The sequence below is a fragment of the Fundulus heteroclitus genome, chromosome 10 (genome assembly GCF_011125445.2).
Source record: "Fundulus heteroclitus isolate FHET01 chromosome 10, MU-UCD_Fhet_4.1, whole genome shotgun sequence".
Lineage (NCBI taxonomy): Eukaryota > Metazoa > Chordata > Actinopteri > Cyprinodontiformes > Fundulidae > Fundulus > Fundulus heteroclitus.
Genome location: NC_046370.1, coordinates 9,401,677 through 9,424,617, shown reverse-complemented (window position 1 = coordinate 9,424,617; position 22,941 = coordinate 9,401,677). Strand labels below are relative to the sequence as shown.

General features: G+C 39.0%; 2 protein-coding genes across 6 annotated transcripts in view; one reads left to right on the top strand and one right to left on the bottom strand.

The window, feature by feature from the left end:
* Positions 1-1,367: 1,367 nt before the first annotated feature.
* Positions 1,368-4,363, bottom strand: srsf2a (serine and arginine rich splicing factor 2a). 2 transcript variants are annotated; one of them, XM_012865400.3, is made up of 3 exons: positions 3,784-4,363; positions 2,875-3,253; positions 1,368-2,508 (listed from the first exon to the last, which is right to left on the bottom strand). In XM_012865400.3, exons 1-2 carry the CDS (start codon positions 4,137-4,139, stop codon positions 2,899-2,901), a joined length of 711 nt encoding a protein of 236 aa, XP_012720854.2. In that variant the 5' UTR covers positions 4,140-4,363; the 3' UTR covers positions 1,368-2,508; positions 2,875-2,898. The 2 variants fall into 2 exon arrangements, with proteins under 2 accessions (XP_012720854.2, XP_012720853.2); XM_012865399.3 differs by having other exon boundaries at positions 1,368-1,958.
* A 3,468-nt stretch (positions 4,364-7,831) lies between these two features.
* The window catches only part of rnf157 (ring finger protein 157), a 33,584-nt gene continuing 18,474 nt past the window's right edge, over positions 7,832-22,941 (top strand). The window contains exons 1-4 of one of the 4 annotated variants that reach the window (XM_012865402.3): positions 7,832-8,416; positions 13,451-13,569; positions 20,215-20,303; positions 20,902-21,051. In XM_012865402.3, the coding sequence (XP_012720856.2) occupies positions 8,329-8,416; positions 13,451-13,569; positions 20,215-20,303; positions 20,902-21,051 (446 nt within the window). In that variant the 5' untranslated portion in view covers positions 7,832-8,328. The remainder of the gene's footprint in view (positions 8,417-13,450; positions 13,570-20,214; positions 20,304-20,901; positions 21,052-22,941) is intronic. The other 3 variants (XM_021317962.2, XM_021317964.2, XM_012865401.3) reach the window with 3 other exon arrangements.

Below are 22,941 nucleotides of genomic sequence, written 5' to 3'. Positions count from 1 at the left end.
CATAACAGCACCAAGAAAACTGCTAATTTTTGAAGGCTCTGGGTTATTCCTGGCTAAAAGTAAAATATTTAGATTTGACAACCTTCTTAACTAAAGCAAAACCAATAAGTAGGAACAATTCAGCCTGTTTAAAGAAAAAGTCTTGCATTTCAAGTCGCCCAAAATGTATATATAAATATATTTGATTTAGTTGTGCAATTATTTTACTGCTCAACTTTAGTGTGCAACTGTGTCATATTTTAGTGTAAACAAGAATCTGGACCATGCAAATATGTTCAGCAGCAGTCCTGTACAAGTTCTGCCTCTGGTGATTTTGCATAACATTTACATCAGTGAACTAGCTGCAAATTCCCACTTAAATCTGCTGTCAGCTTCAGTTGAGCTCTACAATAACCTGTGGTATTAACCACATTGGTCTGCCTTAACTAAATGAAAAGTGTGCAACGGTTTGTTACACTATTAGTTGAGCAGTCAGATAATTAACTGGTGAGATCAGACTGAGAACTTCATCACTGGATGGTTTGTGCCCTAGAAGCTAATATTTAGAAAGTATCAATTTATGTTGGCCCAGTTGTATTACTTCACACAAATCTAGCTTTACTGATTGTTAAATAGTGTCGTGTTACCTTTGCATGTCCAGGATTCCCCCTTTCTACCAAGAGAAAGTTCCTCTGAACGCCTAGATGGTTGCATGTTTTTTTTTTTTTAACTCTGCTCACTAAGTGGTGATGATATGGGGTTATACAGATTCTGATGAACATTTTTTCAATAATTTAGTTCTTTTAGTGTTGATTAGTAATTCACCTGCTCGAATTTGACCTTTGAATAAAACAGCTCAATATTTAAATCTTTTGCACATTGAATGAATGTAATCATAAACGCAATGCTAGATCATTTGCATTAAATATACACAAACCAAGACAGTGTTGAGAATAAAAAAATAAATAAAAAGACATTTAATTCCAACAAAGATCTTTATTAACATTTGTTTGAAGCCATTACAAGACATTTCAGGTACACTGAACAATGCGATTCAAAAAATGTTTTACAGGAAGCCATTAACTGCCCATTAACCCTTCTCTTGAGAGTCCCACTGGACTAGTTTTCAAAGCAAGCAAGACCAAATTGAGTGGATAAACGAAAGCTGAGGGTGGGACACAGAAGAGAAGGAGTAGAAAGGATAGAAGGCAATATGTACAGCACATGTAGGGAAGTAGAGGTCACAGACAGGAGAGGAAGGATGATCTGCCACACCTGTGAGCTTACAAACCGGCAAACGGCAGCGAAGGGTCGAGCCCCGGAACTGCACCGGGCACTCAGCACCGCAACACGCCACACCATGTCACCACCGCACTGCACCGCATCTTAACAGCTAACCAGCATTACTCAACTGCTACACAACTGCGCCTAGTGCACAAAAGATACACAAGAAAGAGGGTTAGAATCATAGGGAAGCAACTTGAACTAGACAGAAAAAGCAGAACATATGTTGCTGGAATAAGCAAAAACACAATTTTAGGAGGCTTTTATGCTACTGTACACTAAGCCATTTCCCCCCCAGTGGCAATACAGCTGTAAATACTGCAAACAAAAAGTCAGACACCATTTTCTATTTCAGCCTTGCAAATTAATTTCTTTTTTAAAAAAAGTAGATGGAGCCTGCTGAGATTTACATTTTGATTCAAAGAAATTACTTAGAAATTTAATGAAAAATCCCCCCTCCCCCCCAAAAAGGTACATTGAAATTTACCTCGCAATTCCCTTTCAATATACTCAGCTTTATAAATTATGTCAAATTTACAGAAGGTTTTTGGCAGATTACAAATTTAAACATTTAAAACATTTTAGATCAAGATCCAATTAACCTTTTCAGTCTGCACTCAGTGGTAACAGTAGAGTCTTCTTGCTCAAAGTGAGGTTGTTCCGGATGTCCTCAAAAGGCTCAATGCAACTGAGATCTGGAAGGAAAAACAAAACTTAAGTCACCAAGAGCAAAAACAGAAGCTGGTATCAATTCCTGCAACTGATCTGAATATTTAAATACTTGCATGAATTCTGTCCTGACAATCCTGGTAAGAAAACTTGAGCTAGACATTAAACTCAATAACTCACTTCCTTTATCTTACATTGTCCTGGCCCAAATCTTCTCACGCTAGCTCTAACAAGTTTTTAAACCCGGGCATATTGGGGGGAAAGACAAACCTCGGGGTCGGCTCCCTTTCTGTGAGGCGGAGGAGGAAACCACAGGCGGGTAAACCTGCCCAGAGCATCTGCCCCGTGTGCCCCGCGAGAACGTACCTCAGCACACCACCTCACACACCAACTGACAGCCCGAACCACCGCCATGACGACCTGCTTCATAGCAACCACCGTTGCCTCGGTGACCTGCTCCTTAGCAACTGCCATGGCTCTCAGCAACAGGCAGGTCACATGGGCGGGTCACACACTAACTGCTCTCATACTGCAACACCCCCATCTCCTCCTCTCTTTGCAAACAGGACTCAGCAGCTTGGAGGAAAGAATTCCACATTTAGGTGAACGGTTTGAGTGAGCATCCCACATCCCAACCCCCCCTCCCCCCCATCCCAAACAAGTCAATACAAATTTAAAGTGCCCCGTTTTATAATGATGCTTTTAGGCCAAATCTGTTGCCTGTGTGCGCTTTAAATTGGTTTAAGAAAGCTTCAAAATAAAGCACACACAATGTTAACACTGTAAACTTATAAAAGCTTTTTTTTTTTACAGGTCCAACAGCATTCTGCAGACTTTGCTGCTTGTTAGATGCATAAAGACTGCAGAAAACAAATTTAGCCTATCACTAAACATCATCTCAAAACATCAAGAACTGGATCAATCACCCTTCCCCCGAAATACCGTGATATCTCCTCCACATTTGGGTTAGGGCTCTGCTTCGTTGTTTCCTGGTGATTTTGGTCCACTCTTGGACTTAGACCTGGATCGGGACTTTGACCCCCTGTTGGAAGCTGGGGTTCGACTCCTGGACTTGGACCTGGAGCGGGATTTGGACCTGGAGCGGGACCGGGATCTGGAAGGAGACTTTGTCTTGCTCCGTCGGGGCGTTCTGGACTTTGACTTGGATTTGGACTTGGACTTCGACCTGGACCTTGATTTGGACCTGGAGTAAGAACGGGATCTGGAACGGCTGTAGCGGTTGCGGCTCCTGGACCTGGAACGGCTCCTGCTCCTGGAGCGGCTGCGGCTACGTCTGCGACGGCGGGGACTTCCTGAGCGACTGTAGATGCACACAAAACATAAAACATTAACTACAAAAACAAAAAGGAAGCCACAACCACATAATTACAGTTTTGGGTGCAGATGTTCCTAAAATTTCAAATGGAATGACCCAAAAATAAAAATAAAAAAAAATTATCAGTTAATTGCCTGAATTTCTCAAAAACGACTCGATTTAGCTTTAATGGTAAAATCAAAGGTTGTATCCAATGGTTTATTCAAAAAACCTAAACAATTGAAAGAATACTGAACTTTTCATTGAGCACGCTGTGTTGAAATGGTCTTTTTCCCGCGGGAACCATGACATTACCTTAAATTTGCTCCTTATAAACTTCACAAAATTTAAATATTATTAAAAAAAAATCTAGGCATATAATCTACATGCAATGTATTGCTTATTCTCCAGTTTAAATAGTTTTAAAGGAACTTCCGGAAAAAACGTGGCCCCACACTGCTTTCTCTTTGACCACGTGCCACCCTGAGCGCGTGTGTACCAGGAGTTAAAATAAACGCCATATAATCCTGCATTACCTCCTGCTTCTGCGTCCGTAGCCCCCGTATCTGCGTGGTGGAGCCCCTCTCCGGCTGTACATGGAGTCTGGCGGCCGTCCGTAGCGCGCCATCTGAACCCGCAGCTCGCGCCCATCCAGCAGCGCGCCGTCCATGGCGTCCATTGCGTCTTCGGCGTCGCGCTTGTCGAGGAAACGTACAAAGGCAAAGCCGCGGCTCTCCTTGGTGTACCGGTCCCGGGGAATATAGACGTCCCCTACCCTACCGTACTTCTCAAAAACTCGACGGAGTGTCTCGGGCGAAGTTCTGTAAGTCAGGTTGTCCACTTTCAGGGAGGTCATCCCCTCGACGTCTGGCGGCGGCCTTCCGTAGCTCATCTTTTTTCTTGGTCGTCTCCAAGCAACGGAGCGAGACTTCTAAGGCTGAAACCGTGAGCCCCCTGTACTGCAAACCGTTAGGTTTGACTTTAAAAGTTGCTATACTGTGAAATTCCGCCAAATTAATCAGAGTTCTGAAAATGTAACCACTGGGTAGTGATCCGACCGCGCTGCTTTTCACGTGAAATGGCGGCAGCAGAGTTTCCTTTTCCCCTTTTCTTTGCGCCCGTGTTGGCCTCCTCTGATTGGCTATTCAGCTATCCGCCTCCTTTGTGTGTAATCCTTACACTGCCCCCTGTTGGCTAGGAGTCCACTTTAATGGTACCAGTACAAATTTACTACTTTTGTTTTGTTTCACAGACGTATATGGGGCTGCAGGTTTGCACGTCGACGTCACCGCCATATTGTATGTTGCAGAAAATAGTGAACGTCTGTTCCCTGTGTATATGTTTTAAGTATTCAGATAGAAAGATATAGATGGATCTTACATATACTTGTAAAAAAATATAGAGAGATTAGTTGATAGAGATTGGCAGCCAGATTGTCTTTTGATCAATGTGCATATATAGATTTTGAAGTATTCTAAATAAATAGGTGTGTGTAAGTATGTGTTCAGATTAAAGATGTATGTACACACACACACATATATATATATATATATATATATATATATATATATATATATATATATATATGTGTGTGTGTGTGTGTGTTATGAATATAAAAATCATTGTGGTCTTCATTATTTCATAAAACCATGTGAACCTTTTAAGATCTGGTATAGACACAGATTAGCAACAGACTTTTTGGGGGAGTATTAAACAGATAAAATCACTAGTACGAGAAAAAAGTCATAGGAGAATAAAGTCAAACAAAAAAACAAAAGTGGTAATATTATGAGAAAAATGTCATATTATGACAATTAAGGGGGAACATTTCCAGAATAGTCAGTTTGCAGAACTATCTTAGTCCTGGAATAATAGGGCCAGGTTAGATTCTTATAATTATATTTATTCTTTAAGAGAATAAAGTCAGGAGAATGAAGCCAAAGGGATACGAAAATAAACTCGTAAAATTACAAAAATAAAAATGTTACGAATATGACGTATATTCTGAGATTAAAGTCCATCTGATACTGTTTAAGTGACTGAGTCTAACTGCAGATTTGCCACATTCAACATGGTGGACGCTCTGACGCATCCGCAGCATAGGCAGAACCCGACCTACAAGGTATCTACGTATATAATGTCTATGTTTTGTTTAATGAAATTTAATCTTCTTTGTCAATTTTTTTTATTTACCTTTTACTGGATCTAACATTTTCGGTCTCCAAAATTCTGTAATTTCTTAACTATGATGTGGATCGCAAGTTCAAGCGAGTGAATACACACAGTTCAAAAACAGTTATTTTCTCCCTAACCTTCATATAGGGCACATAGCCTTCCAGAAGTATTAGAACAAGTTAGACTTTTTGTGAACTTACACTAGTGGGCCAGTGGATGGCAGTCTATGTATTAGTACACTAGAGTCCAAGAAAGTGGTTTACTAGTATAGTAACACCCACGCAACTACAAGATGGCTTTTAGTTGTGTGGGTGTTACTATACAAACCACTATCTGTCCACTATAGTGACCACTACAAATGAAAGAGATAATTCATCAGTTGTCAATTCTTCTCAATATCTTGATTAAAGGGTCCTGCATGATCAGCCCCTCAGTATATTTCTGACATGCTTAAGCCTCAGAAATCTGCTGATCAGAATATTTTGTTAGCCCCTCGTACCAGGTTTAATACCCATGGGGATCGCTCCTTTCAAGCTGTTGCACCCTGACTGTGTAATTCTCTCCCATTGTTTTTTTAATACATCACATGGATTCTGTAGACCATTTTAAAACACAGCTGAAAACGTATTTGTATAGACAGGCGTTTAATTTAATTTATCGTCATGTTTTTATGTGCTTTTCCTTCGTGTTTTGTGAAGCACTTTGTGATTTTATCTGTGAAAGGTGCTACACAAATAACATTTTAAACTCTTACTTAAAGTGTGACAGTTTGGTTGTAAACCAGTGTATCTTTGCTTGAGTGATCCCAGTGACAGACCTTTATCAGAAAACTGTATTTCATCGTATAGAATCCATTTTAAACCACAAAAGCACATTTGTAAAGCAAGCTTTTCAGATTGCTGTATCCAAGCACAATAAATAATAATTAAAATTAAAAGATTAGTGGAAGGAAAAAGTGTGGTAGTAGGCCTAGAACGTGCACAAAAACAGGGAACAACAATAGCGTAAACCATGGCGGAGTCAGTGCTTCATCAACCCCACTAAGCTGTATCCAGGACTGTTGCGCTGTAAATGGGCTGATACAGTAAAAAGTGCAGCTACCAAGTATTGAGTGCATATACAGTGCAGCGTGGACATGCCCATGTTTTACTGGTCTTCTATAATAACTGGTTGTAAACACTATATTATATTTAGCATAGTAAGCAAATACCTTTATGTATTTAACAATGGTCAGATAGTGAACTACATCTAATGTACTAAAATATTAATACAAGTAACGTCTGACCTTAGAGCTTTACTGGTTCAGGGTTGCCTAGTTTCCTTTAATTTTTATTGTCCCATGTTCTATTTTGTTTCTGCATTTTATTCTTGCATGCATTTATTCTGTTTTATTTTCCTATATTTAAATCATGTAAAGCACTTTGCATTGTCTCTGTACTGAAATGTGCTATACAAATAACTTTGCCTTGCCTTGCCTAGTCCTTGAGAGTTTCTAATCTGCAACCTTTAGGTAAATCCCTTCTACAACATAGCAAAATATTATATATAAATATTTTCAAATGGTTAATTAATAGGTGTCTACAGGGCTGAATGACATGCTAATAAGGAAATTCAAGTATTTCATTCAGGCGTGTAGGAGCAGGGATAGAGGCCAACATTGCAGAACAGTACTTCTGGAAAACTAGTTAAGCACTCCTGGTAGGTACTGCTCTCACTCTCCTTAGTCACCCCTTTGGGTTGACTTAAGGTTTCAACATGCACCCTTTAAGTTAGTCACATTTATTTTAAACTAAAATGGTTTTATTATCCAGAAAACCTTTTTTTCTAAAATTAATTTCGCCGTTTGACCAGGTAAAGTTGCCACTTACAATATGGCGAATGCGATGACGCATCGTTTCTACGGAGCATGGGCGCTCTTCCGTTTTCCGTCTTAAGACTCTTCTGATTGGCTATTTAGCTCTCTGCTTCCCTGTGTATAATCCAGCGCTCTACAGCCGTACGACCGTCACAGCGCCCCCTGTTGATCAGGAGTTAATCACAACAACAACCGTGAACAGCTATTTTCTGTCTTTGTTTCGCTCAAGTAGATAAAAGCGACCAAGATCATCGTTCACCCGCAGCTCGGATGGCTTTCTTTCTCTGCGCTACATACACTTTAGTGTCTTTATTATTACATGGTTTAAAAAAACAAACAAAAAACAACCCAAACGCTTTGAATTATTTGATTGTAGGCTACTTGTTTCAAGATCAGACTGGATAAATCAGTCTCTCCCCTGGTTTTAGGCACGGAGCCACCCACTGCAGTGCAGCAGCAGTTAGCCGCTAGCAGCTGCTGGGGAGAGGAGAGGGGGACTGCGCAAAAAAAAAAAAAAAAAAAAAAAAAAAAAAAAAAAAAAAACACGGTCAGGATTTGCGCCTGTGTGACGTCATTGGGGATCCACAGGGCTCTATGACAGGGTCCAGCAACGCCGAGCGCCGGTGGAAGAAAGGGGGGAGGATACATGATCTACCTTCAGCCCGGTCGGAGTGGAGCTATCGAGCGTCTCTCGCTGCAGATCTACACTGAAGAAGCGGATGCAGGCTCGGGGATTTTGCCTTTAGTCTACCACTAGAGCGCTTCCCAGCTATTAAAGCGACTGCTACCTCTATATTTTGCCTGAGAAAAAAAAAAAAAAAACACACACACATAGATCCACAGAGAGAGAGAGAGAGAGGGGGATAAGCGGCCAGACAACAACTATACTAATCCCCCGGACGGTCACATTCACGGCGGAGGCTCGGAACCGACAGAAATGAACAGGGGCAGCACGAACTGGATTAAATGATAGCGAATAAAGAGCCGCAGCGCACAAAGCGACCGTGAAGTGTTATGCCCGTTCGGCCGTGCGGCGTTTATTTGACTGGAAATGGGAGCTTTAACCAGCAGACAGAACATAGGCGTGGAAGAAGTGGACATTCCGTCCAATTCGGTGTATCGTTATCCCCCGAAATCTGGTAAGTGAACAACAACAACAGGTCGGACCAGGGTGGGTTGCTGCTCCACAGATCACTGCAGACGGTTTATTCTGAGCTCCATCAATAAACCTGGTCGACGGGCCTGCAGAGCACCTCCGCCTCTAACGCGTCCTTAAACCATCTCCTCTGCAGTTTTACCTGAAATCGACCTTAGGACTTAAATGGCTTGTTGTAGTTTATTTCAAAAACATGGTTATTGCATCGTTTATACACCAGAAAAATGTTTTATTTAAAGAATTGGGGCACTGATAATTTCATATTTCTGTAATTATGAATTTATGAGTGGTGAGTTTTAAAAAGTTGCAACAAAAATTATTCAATTATTTTATTCATGCATTTTTTTTTGTTCTCTTCATATATCTATAACTCAGTACTGGTCCTGCCTTTAAATTATACCAAGATCACATATTTTGGTCAAAATGAGGATGGTTTTAAAATCTTTGCAGCAGCAAAAAGAACAAACTTAAAATTATTCATGTATATTTACTTGGAACCTGATCTTACTGTCTGGTTCTTTAAAAACTGCGGAGGACTGAAGTTTTTTTAATCACACCTTACCAACACACCTTATTAAAACCGCTGAAATTCTGTTTTATTTTATTAGTGTACCCCCGATCTTGTCCCCCTATATTTGCTACAGTACTTTCTGGCCGCACCCCTGCTTTTTTACGTCACTGGTGAATGATAAACTAATCTGAATATGCAATTACTGACCATCATCAAAGATATCAGCAGATGTGGTCATGCTTAAATTTTTAATTTTTATAACGGCTTTATTCCATTTTATGATTATTGGTGTAATAGTTTTAAACATGCATTATACACAGCCTCCTGAATGCACCACTCTTGACTGTGAAACATGGTGGTAGCAGCATCATGCTATGGGGATGTTTTTACCCCAGCAGTGACCCTGGCTGGAGTTGATTGGAAATTGGATAGAGCTAAATGCAGGTAAATCCCAGAAGAAAACCACTGCAAAAGGCTGCAAAAGGCTTGAGACTGGGGTGGATCTCCACCTTCCAGCACTAAACAAACAGTCAGAGCTGCAGTAGAATAGTTTAGATCAGGTGTCTCTAACTCTAGTCCTTGGGTTTGGTGTCTTTCAACCTTTACATGCAGTAATGGTCCAAAGCACTTAAAATAGCATCAAATCAAGTTCTACAGATACCCCGCTGATTACCAAATTATTTGCTATAGGCGTGTGAAGCACACAGACATCTAAAAGCAGAACCAAACCCCAGATGACCAGAGTTTGAAACTGCTGATTTAGCTCAATGTTTATTCATTAGAATGGCCCAGTCAAAGTTCAGACCTAATCCCACTGATAACCTGTGGTAAGACTGGAACTTTTTAGCTGACTGGTGCCCTTCATTTAATCTGACTGATCTTAAGCTATTTTAAGTATAATAGGCAACAATTCGTTTTTCTAACTCTGCAAAGCTGCTAGAGGCATACTTCAAGAAGCTTGCAGCAATTTTTTTCAATTGAATTCAATTTTATTTATATAGTGCCAATTCATGAAACATGTCATCTCAAGGCACTTTACAAAGACAAATTCAATCATATTATACAGATTGGTCAAAAATTTATGCAATAAAAGCAGTCACTTATTTGTGAAATACTTTTAAAAATGCAGCATGTCATCTTCAAGTTCACAATTATGTGCTTCTTTGCATATTTGATAAAATCCCAGTAAAATGCATCAAAGTTTGTGTCTCTAATGTGACAAAAACAGGTTTGAGGAATACTTTTGGAAGCCATTGAGTAGCAAAAAGAAATTAGCATAGCGTTTCTTACTGTCTGATAACTAAACTGCTTTTCTAAAGCTGAAATGCCTGCCTTCAGTTTTTATGCCATGTGGCTTTTTTATGTGTTGCATCACACTCGGCTTCCCTGCTCTGATTTAGGTCTAATCTTATACTGGTGTCCAAAATGAGATTGCGTTTGAACAAATCAAGATATTGCTTTTCAGAGGTAAGGCTATGTCAGACATAGAATCACATGAAATTTCTCCCAGAAAGAGGTCTGAAACATCGAGGGATAAATGTCGAGCATTATTTTGTTTGTAAGGCTGGTTGCATAATTTTATACTCAAAAAGGGTTTGAAAGATAAAATGAGAAATGTTGATTTGTGCATGTCACTTTTGCCAGAGCAGCTGTGTAAATTGGTAGCCTTAAGCTGAAGCCGGTGCTGGCTGCAGCCAGTGAAACCGATTTGTCAGCCCCAGTTCCTGTCTGTGGGATCTGGTGACAAGGCCACCTTTCCCACCTGCTGTAAATAATAAGAATGTGATGAGGAACAGAGACGGAGAGCTTCGTCATTGTGCCTTTTTTGCCTCTCCAGTGTGGTAATGGCTGTCATTGTGACAAAAAGATGATTCAGAGAGGATATTCCGGTGTTCCCAGGCAGAAACATCACAGGCCTGGTGCCTGTCAAAGGTTGAGACGACGAACCGCCATTACAGTCTTATAATATTAGCCAGGCCTGTCATTAAAAAGCAACACGTCCATTAAAGCTTCTTGTTGTCCACGTTGAGTCTCTGTAAATATCTGAAAAAGCTGCTGGCTGGTAACGACCTGGCTTTTTCCTCCCCAACTTTTCAACATCAAGCCAAAATTAAAAACAGCTTTTGTCCCACAGGGGTTTATTGCCTTTTTAAATTTAAATCAAGTTTCATCTGTTGTTTTAAATCAGTGAAGATCACGCATTAGCTGCATTAGCTGAAGCCATTTTAACATGGCAATGAGTGAATAGAAGCGGCAATATTTAAGGCCATTTCTGTCATATCACGATCTTTGAAATATATATATTTCTCTTTTTTTTTTGCAACAGATTAACTTTCATTAGAGCAGCACACGCAGACTATAAAAACAACACATGTTCTGTTAGATTAATTTTTTTTTTCCTATTTCCCAGTATAGTTGTCACAAATTTTGTCATTTCGTCTTTGTTTTTTTCCAGTTTCGTCCAGGCCTATAACATGAGATAGTTTTAATAATTTCCAAGTCTCAGATTATGCAAAAGAAAAAAGTGGCCACAAACCAGTCACATGCAGCTCAAAGTTGTCAAAGATTAATTTATTTAGTGTTTAGTGGTGATTACAAAGACTGCAGCTTGATATGAATTCAAGAAAAAAACAATACAGCTACAGGCAATTATTAGAAAACAGAAGAGTTTTCCTATCAGATTTCTGCCCAAACAAAACACCTAAATTTGCTGTGGTGGTCTGGCTGTTGACTCAGCTTGAGCTGTTGGTTATAGCCAGTGGCATGAATTGTGTTGTTCCTTATGGTAAATCCAGGATCCCATTTGGTTCCTAATACTGGGGCAAAAAGTGTTTTTCAGATGCTGAAAGACCTATTTACACCTTTCTCCACGATCTTTAGGGCAGTTAGAGGTTCAGAAGGGACAACGGTGGGAGTTGTAGAGGTATTGGTGGGGGTCAAGGGAGTCCTTTTATATGGAAGTGAGGTGTGAATGGCTGGTTTATAAACCTACAGATGGAGCTGCTGAGGTCGTCTGCTAGTCAATGAGGTCATCACAATGAGATGGGATCATCTAGCTATTGATAATGTTCAAGCTCCTTCAAATTGCTGCCGGGTCGTTAGGTGAGAAGCTGCTTTTTAGGGTCTCGCTGTAGCTCCTTTAAGCAGCCCTTATCTCCTTAGACAGTTTTTCTCGCCGGCTCATACAGGCCCGGTTGCCACTGCTGTAAGCCCCTCGTTGGTCCGATACGTCTAACTCAGATGTTAAGTTAACCATGGTTTATTGTTCTATATGTGAAATGTCTTGGTCAGCTCAAACATGCCCTCACAAGGACTAATGTAGGATGTCGCAGCATCAGTAAATAAATTTAGGTCAGTGGCTCAAGCTTTCAAAACAGTCCAATCTGTGCAGTCAAAGCAGACTCGTAACATCTGCTTTGATTCATCAGTCCATTTCATAACAGTCCTTATTGTGAGGTTAGAGGTTTTTTAGTTTTCACGTGGAATGAAATGAAGCCGACCTCGATCAAAGAGTCCTGGAGCTCTATGTGGGCAAATGAATCTTTTAAAGCTTTATAACTGTGATCCGGTGTGTTTTTATCCCTGGTGGGACATTTTACATGCTTTTTGTATTGTGGTTGTTACAGATTGATAATGTGCAGAATGGAGAGTGCAACACATTATCAATCTGGCTGGCCAGGTTAATTATCAGCTCAGTGACCTATGTTTTAGCCCCCTATTCACAGGCTTTTAGTGGGATGTAAACACCCGCCAGAACACAGGAGAACTCCATTGATGAATGAGAGGATTCACAGTTTAAAAAATATATATCTCCAGGTAACACTGGGACAACAGTACAACAACCTTTGTTTATATAAAAGCAGATTTCACTCCCTCTCTTTATCTCAGATCTGTTAGAAACTGGAAACCTGGCATCAAAAGTATGCAGTTGAAGATCTGTCCACCGAACCAGCTTTTGGGGAAGCTTAGGGCATCACACATGCATAAGTTCAGGTTTCTTGTGCTGAGTAGGAGCAGGTTGTGGGTTTTGTTCACTAGAGAGCAGACATTTGGCAGGTGGGTAGACGGGAGTGAAGCACCCAGTCCCTGCTGACAGAGCTTGGTAGGCGTGCCTGCGCATTTTCTACATCCCAAATCCCATAAAGAGCTGCCGTGCTTCGAACCAGTATCTCAGAAATACTCTCTGGATTGATGAAAACTGGAGAAAACTGCCAAGAGAGAACTGCCTGATGCTTAGGAGTTGGTCCTTGGTGAAAGTGACAGCAGTACAAGAGCTAAGTATAGTTGATGTGCATAAAACTGAGTGTGGTACCGTGGCGGCCATCCATGGAGCCATCTTGAATTTAAAATATTATTGAATTGAGGTTAAAGTACCCACAAAACCTCAACCAACAACAACTAAACAATAGGGACATGTTTACCATCTCTAAGCATCTTATGTTCTTATTTCTTTTACTTCCTATATTTTCAAATGTGTTTAAAGATGATTCTCTCTTCTTTTTCCAGGGAGTTACTTTGCCAACCATTTCATCATGGGAGGGGAGAAGTTTGACTCCACCCATCCGGAGGGTTACCTGTTCGGGGAAAACACAGATCTTAACTTCCTGGGGAGCAGACCAGTAGCAGTAGGTTTTTTCATACTGACGATTAATTATAAAGGCTTAGACTCAGATCTAGCATTACTGCGCTCATGCTTTTGCTTTGTTTATTTTGTTGTGGGCACTATATCCATAAATGGCTGTTACGAGTAGGCTTCCAAAGTCAGCATTTCAGGCAACGGCAAACATCGTCAAACTTGTGATAATGTCCATTCTCTGAAATAGACATAAAGAGAGGCAATCTGACTTGTTTCGATGTCACTCTGGTGTTTTTTTTTTTTGGCATTTCAGAACAAGGAATGTAACTGTAGGAACAAGTATCATAGACATTTTCATTGTTTTAAAATGTACCTTCACAAAGCCTCAGAATAGCTTTTGTACTGCTGACTGGACAAGGCCTAGAATCAGACCCACCTTAATCTTGCTTAAGTTCCAAGTTCAAAAACAAGCAGGATTGGATTTTTAAAATATTGCCATATTAAAAAAATGAGGTTGGGGTGAAAGAGAATCCAGAGGGATGTTTACAGCTTCAGTACTGGCCTCTCATACATAAAACATTATAAGATAAAATAAGATCTTTATTGATCTCACATTGGAGAAATATCATATATCATATTATATCATTTAATGTAAGCTTTATATAGAACCAAGAGTGTACACCCTTGCAAGGGGGTGTACTATGACATCAGTGTTCCTTGCAACCAATAGATATGGCGATATCCTCGGGAACTCGAGGGACAGAGGGGAATGAAAGCAGGAACAAAACATGCCCCTCGGTCCGAAGGGCATGGATTAGACAGAGTTTTTACAGGCCTTCAGCTTCCACAGAAAAAAAAATGTAACCTCCTTTTTTGTGAATGCATAATGTATTTACTACTTTCAGGATGAAATGGATAATTTTACCCAGTATTACAAAAAGTGTTTCCTTAACAGGATTACCAACTATAGCTTTAACAAAAGAAACTGAAAAAGTCTAAGTCCAGTTGTCCTCCTTTAAAGTCAGTGTAGTGATACACTGCTACAGTGTGGAAAACATATTTATTGAGCCTTTGCAGATGTTAGAAGCTGATTTATTTGTATATTTCTTAACGTTTTTAACTCCCTAAACATTTTTCATCATTGTCATCTACTTCTAAAACCAGTGTTGTTAATTTTAGGTTATTTAAAGTAAAGAAATCTGAGTCTTCTGAACAATCTTTATCTCAGGTAGTCAGTCGTGAGCGTAAGCGGGCGAATGTAGATTTTTCTTGACTTAATCAATATTATCCTCTTTAAGTGTATGCAAATGTCTTGTTGCTATTGGTAACGTTACGTACTGCTTTGTAATGTTTCTTGACAGTACATACCAGGAAAAGCCGACAATATCTTCCGAGTTTCTCTATTTTTATCCAGGGCTACTATTGAGCAGGATTTACTGTAAGTCAGTCACAGACCGCAGCGCTGACTCATGTGACATATTCTCACCATTTATTTACCAGAACAATGGGCTATTAATTGTCCATTACAATGAATTCATGTTAATTTAATCATCAAGATAGCGACTACACTAATGTCTTCAAGCGGAGGCAGCATTTAATAATCTGGGTGGTTTTAGAACAAAACAAATGTAATTTCTCTCCTTACATTTAATTCTCTCTGTGTTTCTCTAATTTCATTATTAAAACACTTTTTCAAAATATAAACAATTCCTGCTGGATCCTTGTAGTAATTCAACATTAGCTGGTGTTAACCTGTTTATACTAGTTTTCTCTTGACATAAATGGACATTTAGCAAAATCATATATCCTGTTTATTTTAAAAAATAATCTATAACAGTAAATTGTTTTTTTTTTTTTACATGCTGAATTCAATGTTCTGAAAAATATGTTAAATGTTCATTAGGTACATTAGGCCTAAGGATAATTATTTGATTACCAATGTCTCTATAAGGCGGGATGGAGAGCATGCCTCCTATGTGAGGATGTTAATTTAAGTCAATTTAAGTTTTTCTCATTGTTCGTTGACAAACCAGCACATTATTCCCAACCATAAGGCGCAGCAGCGTAGATTTCTGAGAGAAATGCTGTGGTTCAGCCAGAAAAAAAGTAGTTACAAATAATGATGCATGATTGTCAGCAGGTCCAAAAGGTGACCAGCAAACAGGACATCCTTATCTCATTTCCTTTTGTTTTTACTCATTCCCATATTGATTAGTGCGTGTTGTGGTGTCAAAGGGAGTTGCTGACTTTTTGACTTCTGTAAGGACAATTAGCAGCCTTTCAAACCACCACTGATTGAAATTTATTTCATCTCATTAAATTAATTAGACTGGAAAATCGTTATCTGCTGACTCCATGTGCAGTGAGACTGACAAGCGACACATTCTCTGGAGAGTTTGTTCAAACTCAATCAAGAGCCTGAAGGTCAAATTAAAAAGAGCTGCAGAATCAAAGCGCTCGTGCCTGCAGAGGAAAAAGAGAATTCGACACAGAAGAGCTGAAGCTGATAAAAATGCTTTCCTCTGTCTCTCTCAACACCATTTTCAGTGGTTCTGCCTTTTCTGACTATGCGGGGGCTAAAATGAAGCAAACCGTTTTTCCTTGATTTTTCAGAGGGTGTATAATCCTGCAGTGGACAGAAAATTCGGTTTGTAGCTTCAGTGTTTGTTTTTCAATTGGATTTTTTGCATAATGTGTATTTTAATGCTTTATCAGCATTGTACAATGGGGTTTGCTTATTTAGATCAAGCCGCAGTTGTGCTTTCTGTCTGCTTCCCCACACTGGCGCCACAAGCATGACAATGGCTGGGGCTATATTTAAGGGTTTCTCAGAAAGTCATTCTTATACGACAAAAAATGAAAATGTATTTTATGCTTCTATGAATGGAATTGCTTGTTGGCCGATTAAACAAAAACTTGGTCTTTGAGAACTTTTATAAACCATTGAACTGTTCAAGGGGGAGTAACAGTAAATGTAGAGAAGTGATTGTTCAGGCTATTTCAATGTCAAGGGTCATTTTCAGACTTCCTACAGCAAGTGAGATTCTTTATTGTGTTCAATACTGTTTTACAGTCAAAGAATCTGAGTCCAGCAACTAAAGCTTGGTTCAATCCATTTAATGCAAGGAGTGAAAGGATCCCAAGCACACTAGCAGTCAAAGAATCCAGCAGAATGGCTGAAAATCAAGGTTTTTCATTGTCCTTGTCAGCACAAAGAAGTTCATCTCCTCAATATTATAACTATAGATAAGGATCGAATAGATTCCCATTAATTTCTCAATGGACTCATTGTTCTCACAGGACGGATTTTCTCATCCACCGCTGGTATTTTTCGGCTTTATATGCCAAGACTAAGCTGGTAAATAACAGCAAACGCATGCAGTAATGATGGCAGCAAGGCCATAGCCTTGCCCTGTTCTGTTTGGAAAATGATTAAATGAGATCCAAGTGAGAATCACATAAAGACTGATCTAAAAGCTGTTACAAAAGATTAAAATTATCTATTTAAGGGACTGTTTTGACCACGGGAACATGTAGGGCCACTCATAATGCTTTACATAATCGGTAACTGCAGGATAAAAAGAGATGTGGAAATCCTCACTTAAGATGGTATCTGCCAATAAATAAAGTAGGCTATCAAGATGGTTGTGTGAATGTGTAAGGTTAACTAAATAAGAGTGTGTGATTGTTTTTCTTTGTGTGAACACAATGTAAAAAATTAACAGTAGCAAAACCACAGATCCATCTCACAAGGCCAGACGATATACAATTTAGAGCAAGATGATAATTCAATAAAAATATATATCGATCGATAGACGTATGTCAATGATGGAAAAAAAGGGTAAATAAAAAGTTCAATAGAACAACAGTTTTCCTTCCTTATGCATTCTAGCCATGTAGGTTAATACTACAGTCATTGTGTCACAGTGTTTGTCTGTACTGTATCTAAAAACAGGTTGCTAAGCAACAGCATAAAATGGCCAGGGCTGCACTAAAAATATATGTTTTGAATTTTTTGATAATTATCGATATCGATCAATATTATTTCTATTTTACCGATATGCTTTTTTTCTATATTTTGTCTAGCCATACTACAATTTTGGTTTCACAAGAAGACAAAATAAGATTTTTGTAATTTTTTTGTCTTCAAAAATCTAAGGATGTAATTTTGTGTTCACAAATAACAGTTTTTAAAATAATCTCTACTCAGCGGAGAATAATTAAGCTAAGGTTTCCCTTTTTATATGTCACATCATAAGATATCATCATATAACAAATATCATAATATATCATTTATTTGTTTGTTTAACTCTAAGATACTCGCAAGGCTAAAGAACATTTAAATGATCCGTTCTGTGTGTTTTTACAAATAAGTCAGTCTACATATTCTGGTCCACAGTTAAAGTCCTTTAAAAACTTTAAAACAGCCCTTTAGATTAACACCAATAGGAAGATCTGAAGCTAAAGCCCACTTTAGCTCTTTATCAGCAGCTAACGGTTAAACAGCTGCATAAGTCTAGCAGAGATCTTGTGTCATGAGACCCTGTTACTCGTCAAGAAAATAACCAGTTGAATTGTGGTAACTTGTTTTTAGTATAATATTTTTTTTTGTTCAAAATGTTGCAAACTTTTTTTTATTGCCATTAAAGTTATTTTTATGTTTCCCACCATTAATAGGTTTTATGATGTACGTAGAATGCGACATTTCTTTAAATCATTTTGTCATAAATCTGTCAGAAAAACAGAAGGAATCTGTAAAAGGCCAAAAAAACCTTTTCACTGAACTGTAGGTGGTTGTGTAAGTGGGCTGTTTGACGTACAGTGTTGCTAGTGAGCTTTCAGTGAATGGCCCGTTTCAGCTCCAGCTCCATGTGTGTGTGTGTTTGTTTGTGTGGTTTGCAGGCGTGACTCCTGCTGAGCCCAGATGTGTAATAGTGCTGAATCTGGTGTTATTCACAGCCACACAAACACCCTTAAACACACAGGAGCTCAGATGAGGGGTTGTACTGTCGAGGTATCCCAACCACATCCTGCACGTTTCTTTTCCTGAGATCCTCACATCACCCCAGCTCTCCTCTTACGCTCATTCAGCAGCTTTTAGCTTCAGGCACGCAGTGAAAGAGTTGGAAATAAACCAGAGACCCAAGTCCAGTTTAAAGGTTAGTTTTATGGCAAGCCATTTGAGTTAATATTTGATGTAGTTGGCCATAGGTTTTACTTAATATTTTGTGACTACTCGGTGCTACTGTAGTATGAAATTAGCTTATTCAGTATTTTTGCTGCCCTAGTTAAAGAACACAATATTACTTTTTGCCCACCTTGTGCATTCTGTCCCCCTAGTAGGGGCATAAATCCTACTACTACTATAAAAGTCCCAACTAGTAGACATTTTTGTCCTATTGGTTAACTGTTTGGCATTAAAAACCCCAACATATTGACCAACTGACATAATTAGAGACATTTAAATATGTGCACTACTGTGGTTAGGGCAATCTAAAGATACAACTAGTTACTTAGCAGAGGATGAAAACCACAATAGTTAAAGCTCTCTGGCCATAACAGTTCACCAGTTGGCGATCTTGCACATTCTTTAAAAGTTTCTAAAAGTACGGATTTCGATTTGGGAATTTTCAATTCTAAATCTCAATAAATATGTATTTTTAGACTTGTCATATTGTCCACATGAGACATATATCTAATCAGAGTACTGTAGCCAGCCAGCCTCACCAGGGCATCTAGTAATCTGGAAAAGTATAGGATACAGAAACTATTGTGTAGGAACTTGCTAGTGCAGCTAAAAAGTGTCAACAAGGTAATTAGTACATATTTTAGGGTTTTCTGGTTTGCATGTAGACCAAAGTTAGCTTTTAGTAAACTAACAAGCTCTTTTAACCGTATTAGTTGAATAATTGCCAGTAGATACACCATTGAACATGTGAGAGCATAAAACATTTGACTAGTTAACTGATGCAGGTTTTCAGGCCTACTAGTTAACTAGTGTGACCTAGACATTTCCTTATGTGGTGTAGTTGTCTACCAGGGCTTCAAAAGGCCTGTTTTGGCTTACTGGTAGGACCTCTGCCCCCACTAGTTGAACAAAGTGACACTTGTTGGTAAAGATTGTAACTAGTAAGACTAAGCAAATGTCTAACTTTTGCAGTGTTTTAATGAACTAGAAGGTAAAAATTCTGGATGAGAGCAAGACTATTAAATATTTACACAAACACCTTATCATAGTATTTTTTTGTTAATAGTTAAAACCAAAGGCGGTCACAAATTACCACCTTTGAGTTGAGCCTGTTGGAAAAGGTGTTTTACATTCACCCACTTAGTCCTGTTAGCAACTTGAAGTACTGAGACTCTGTTTGACCCTGGAATGTTTTTCTTTACTTTGGTCCCGTTGTGTACCGAAGTAGAAAAAAAAAAAAACTCTGTCCCTGAAAAGCCTCAGTGTTTGCAGATTTTCTTTGCCCAGGCTTAGCACTTGTCAGCACCAGCTGGATCCACGCTGACAACCCAAAGCCCTTTTTGCGTTAAGGTTATCGGGATCCGCCGAGGTCATTGTGCAACCTTAAATTTGCTGCGGTCAACACAAAGAATGCTGGGTTGGTTTAAGGGAAAACAAAGTCTTCACCCTCCTCTGTCCCATAACATGTATTTTACATCTAAAATTTGTTTTCTGTCTCGTGTCCAGTTCCCGTATGCAGCTCCTCCGCCTCAGGAACCAGTAAAGACGCTACGAAGCCTTATAAACATTCGAAAGGACACGCTGCGGCTCGTAAGGTACACACGTCTTTCTAAGAGACACAACATGTCATTTAGACAACTTGTACAGGGTTTGGTCAACCAAGCTGTTTTTCGGTCACAACCTAAAACGGCTATTTTTAGAAGTTGTGGTGAATCATTCATGGGTTTTTTGTAATGGTGAGATGTATTTTTTTCAACAGTAGATCAGACATTGTTGTCACGTACTCAGAGGTCAGAAGTAAACACAAGCTGTTTGTCTTCCTTAAAAACAGAAACTTTATAATGAAGAGAATTCACACTAAGATAAATATAAGGAATTAAAAAAAGAAGTGTTGTTCAGCATCCCAATGAATTGTTTTGTTATGTTTTTACATGACTATATATTGCAAGTGAAATTCCAGTGCTTTGCAAAGTATTCGCACCATTTGAACTTTTTAACATTTTTCTAACGATCACAAACTTGAATGCATTTTATTGGTATTCGTGTGATTTGAGCTGAAGTAAGCACTTCTTACTGACAGTGCTCTTGACATCAATGAACGCACATTTTTATTTGCATTATTATTATTATTATTATTATTATTATTATTATTATTATTATTATATTTTTTACACTTTTTTCATCATTGTCCAGGTGTAGTGAGGACCTAAAGTTGCCAGGCGACGAGGTGGCTGGGAAGAACAGGGCGTGCTACAACGTAGAGTTCACCTTTGACGCAGACACGCAGGTTGCCATCACCATTTACTACCAGGCCATAGAGGAGTTTCACAACGGAGTGCCAGTGTAAGTACCCCCGTGTGTTTTAGTAGAGCTGATTATAGCGGACAATGCAGTAAAACAGGCCTGCATTCCTGGGTGGAGTTACAGTCAAGATGATTAGTTTTATTTCCTTAGATGACAGTTAAAAATCTGCAGTCTGTTTCGGTGCATTTGCAGCATGAGTCTAATAGGAAAAACTAAAGAAAAAGCAGCTGCGATTTAAACCAGATATTCACATAAACTGTATAAACAGACAACCTTTTTAACTGTTTTTCCCTTGCTGACAATAAATCAGATTAAATTTTTTTCCTGATTTGGTTAGGATTGCTGGAATAATATATTTTTTATTTTAAGTTTTAAAAGCTTTTCTAAAATTGTAAGGTTTACCTACATTTTAGTTTACATACATAATACATAATACATAATAGTTTGCTCAAAATTTGGCCCATTCCTCCCAACTGAACTGGTAAAACTGAGTCAGGCTTGCCGACTGCCTTGCTCAGACACACCTTTCTCAACTCTGCCCAAAATCTTCTATGGGACTGAGATCAGAGCCGGTCCAAAACAGTGACTTTGTTGTCTTCAAGCCACTTGTTAACTAATTTAGTGGCATGAATTGGATAATCTTTCATTTGGAAGACCCATTGGTGTCCAGGTTTTACTTCCTGGCTGAAATCTTGAGATGTTGCTTCAAAGTTTCCTCTCAATGTTCTTTCCTTATGAAGCTATGTATTTTGTGAAGCACAACCCCTTAATGCTACCAGTCCCGCTCTTCACAGCTAGGATAATTGTTTCTGGTTTGCAAGCTTAACGTTTTTTTCTCAAAATAGTGGTCAATATGGTCTCTCGGAACTTGAATTTTAGCTCCGAGAGATCAGAGGACTCAAACATTTAAATTAGCTGTCTCTATGTTCATTTGCAAACTGTAATCCGGCTTTTTGTGTGACTTTTGGAATAATGGCTTCTTCCTCACTGAGTGGCCTTTCAGCCCATGTTGGTGGAGGAATCGTTGCTTTGCGGATAATGACGCTCTCTTACCAGGTTTAGGCCAGCGTCTACTATACCTATACCCTTTGTCCTGTGGTTGTTATGCACATGTCACACAAAAACAAGTTACTCTCCAGGACACATGACCCGTCTCTTTCCTAAGCAGCATGATGGCTGGAGATTCTGTTTCTTCATGTATAATTGTTTGATTGGTGCCCCTATATCAGGTGTTGGAACAGGAATTAACCCGTCAGAAGCTAACAAAGCCATGACATCATCATCATCATCATCATTAAGGTTTTCACAAATCATTCAGGAGCAAAACGATTCTCATGATGTGTCAACTTATGAATTTAAAGAGACAAAAATGATGTCTCTCATTCTTCTTTTATTTATCACATAGAAAAAAGGTTTGATAATCATAGCTGACCTAAAGTAAGAAAGTTTTAGTCTGACTTAACATCAGTGGGAAAATGTGTCATTTTGTTCTGAATTGCTCTGCTTATAAACACATGACTCAAGAACAAAGTGCAGTTCTCTGGCAGAACTATCCACCCTACATTTGTGAAGTCACTTTATCATAGTTTGCTGGCTCAAGGCTTAATGTTTCACTGACATCGTTTAAAAAACAAATTCCAGCTTGTGGTAATCATCAGCTTTTCCTCTGAAAACTAACTACAATAAGGTGTAATGTTTCAAGCATCCTATTAAATAACTTTGACTTCATGATTTCAGCTGAAAAACACAACAGACAAACAGGTCTCTGTTTGTTTCTCTCTTGGAGGGAAATGATGCATCCAGCTCACAAAACAATACACTTAAAACTGACTGTTCAGTTTCCAATTCTCCAGTCCAGGTTTAACTCATCTATATGTTGAAGCTTTTATGACTGTCTAATTCTAAGGTAATCCTTATGCCTCAAAAGCA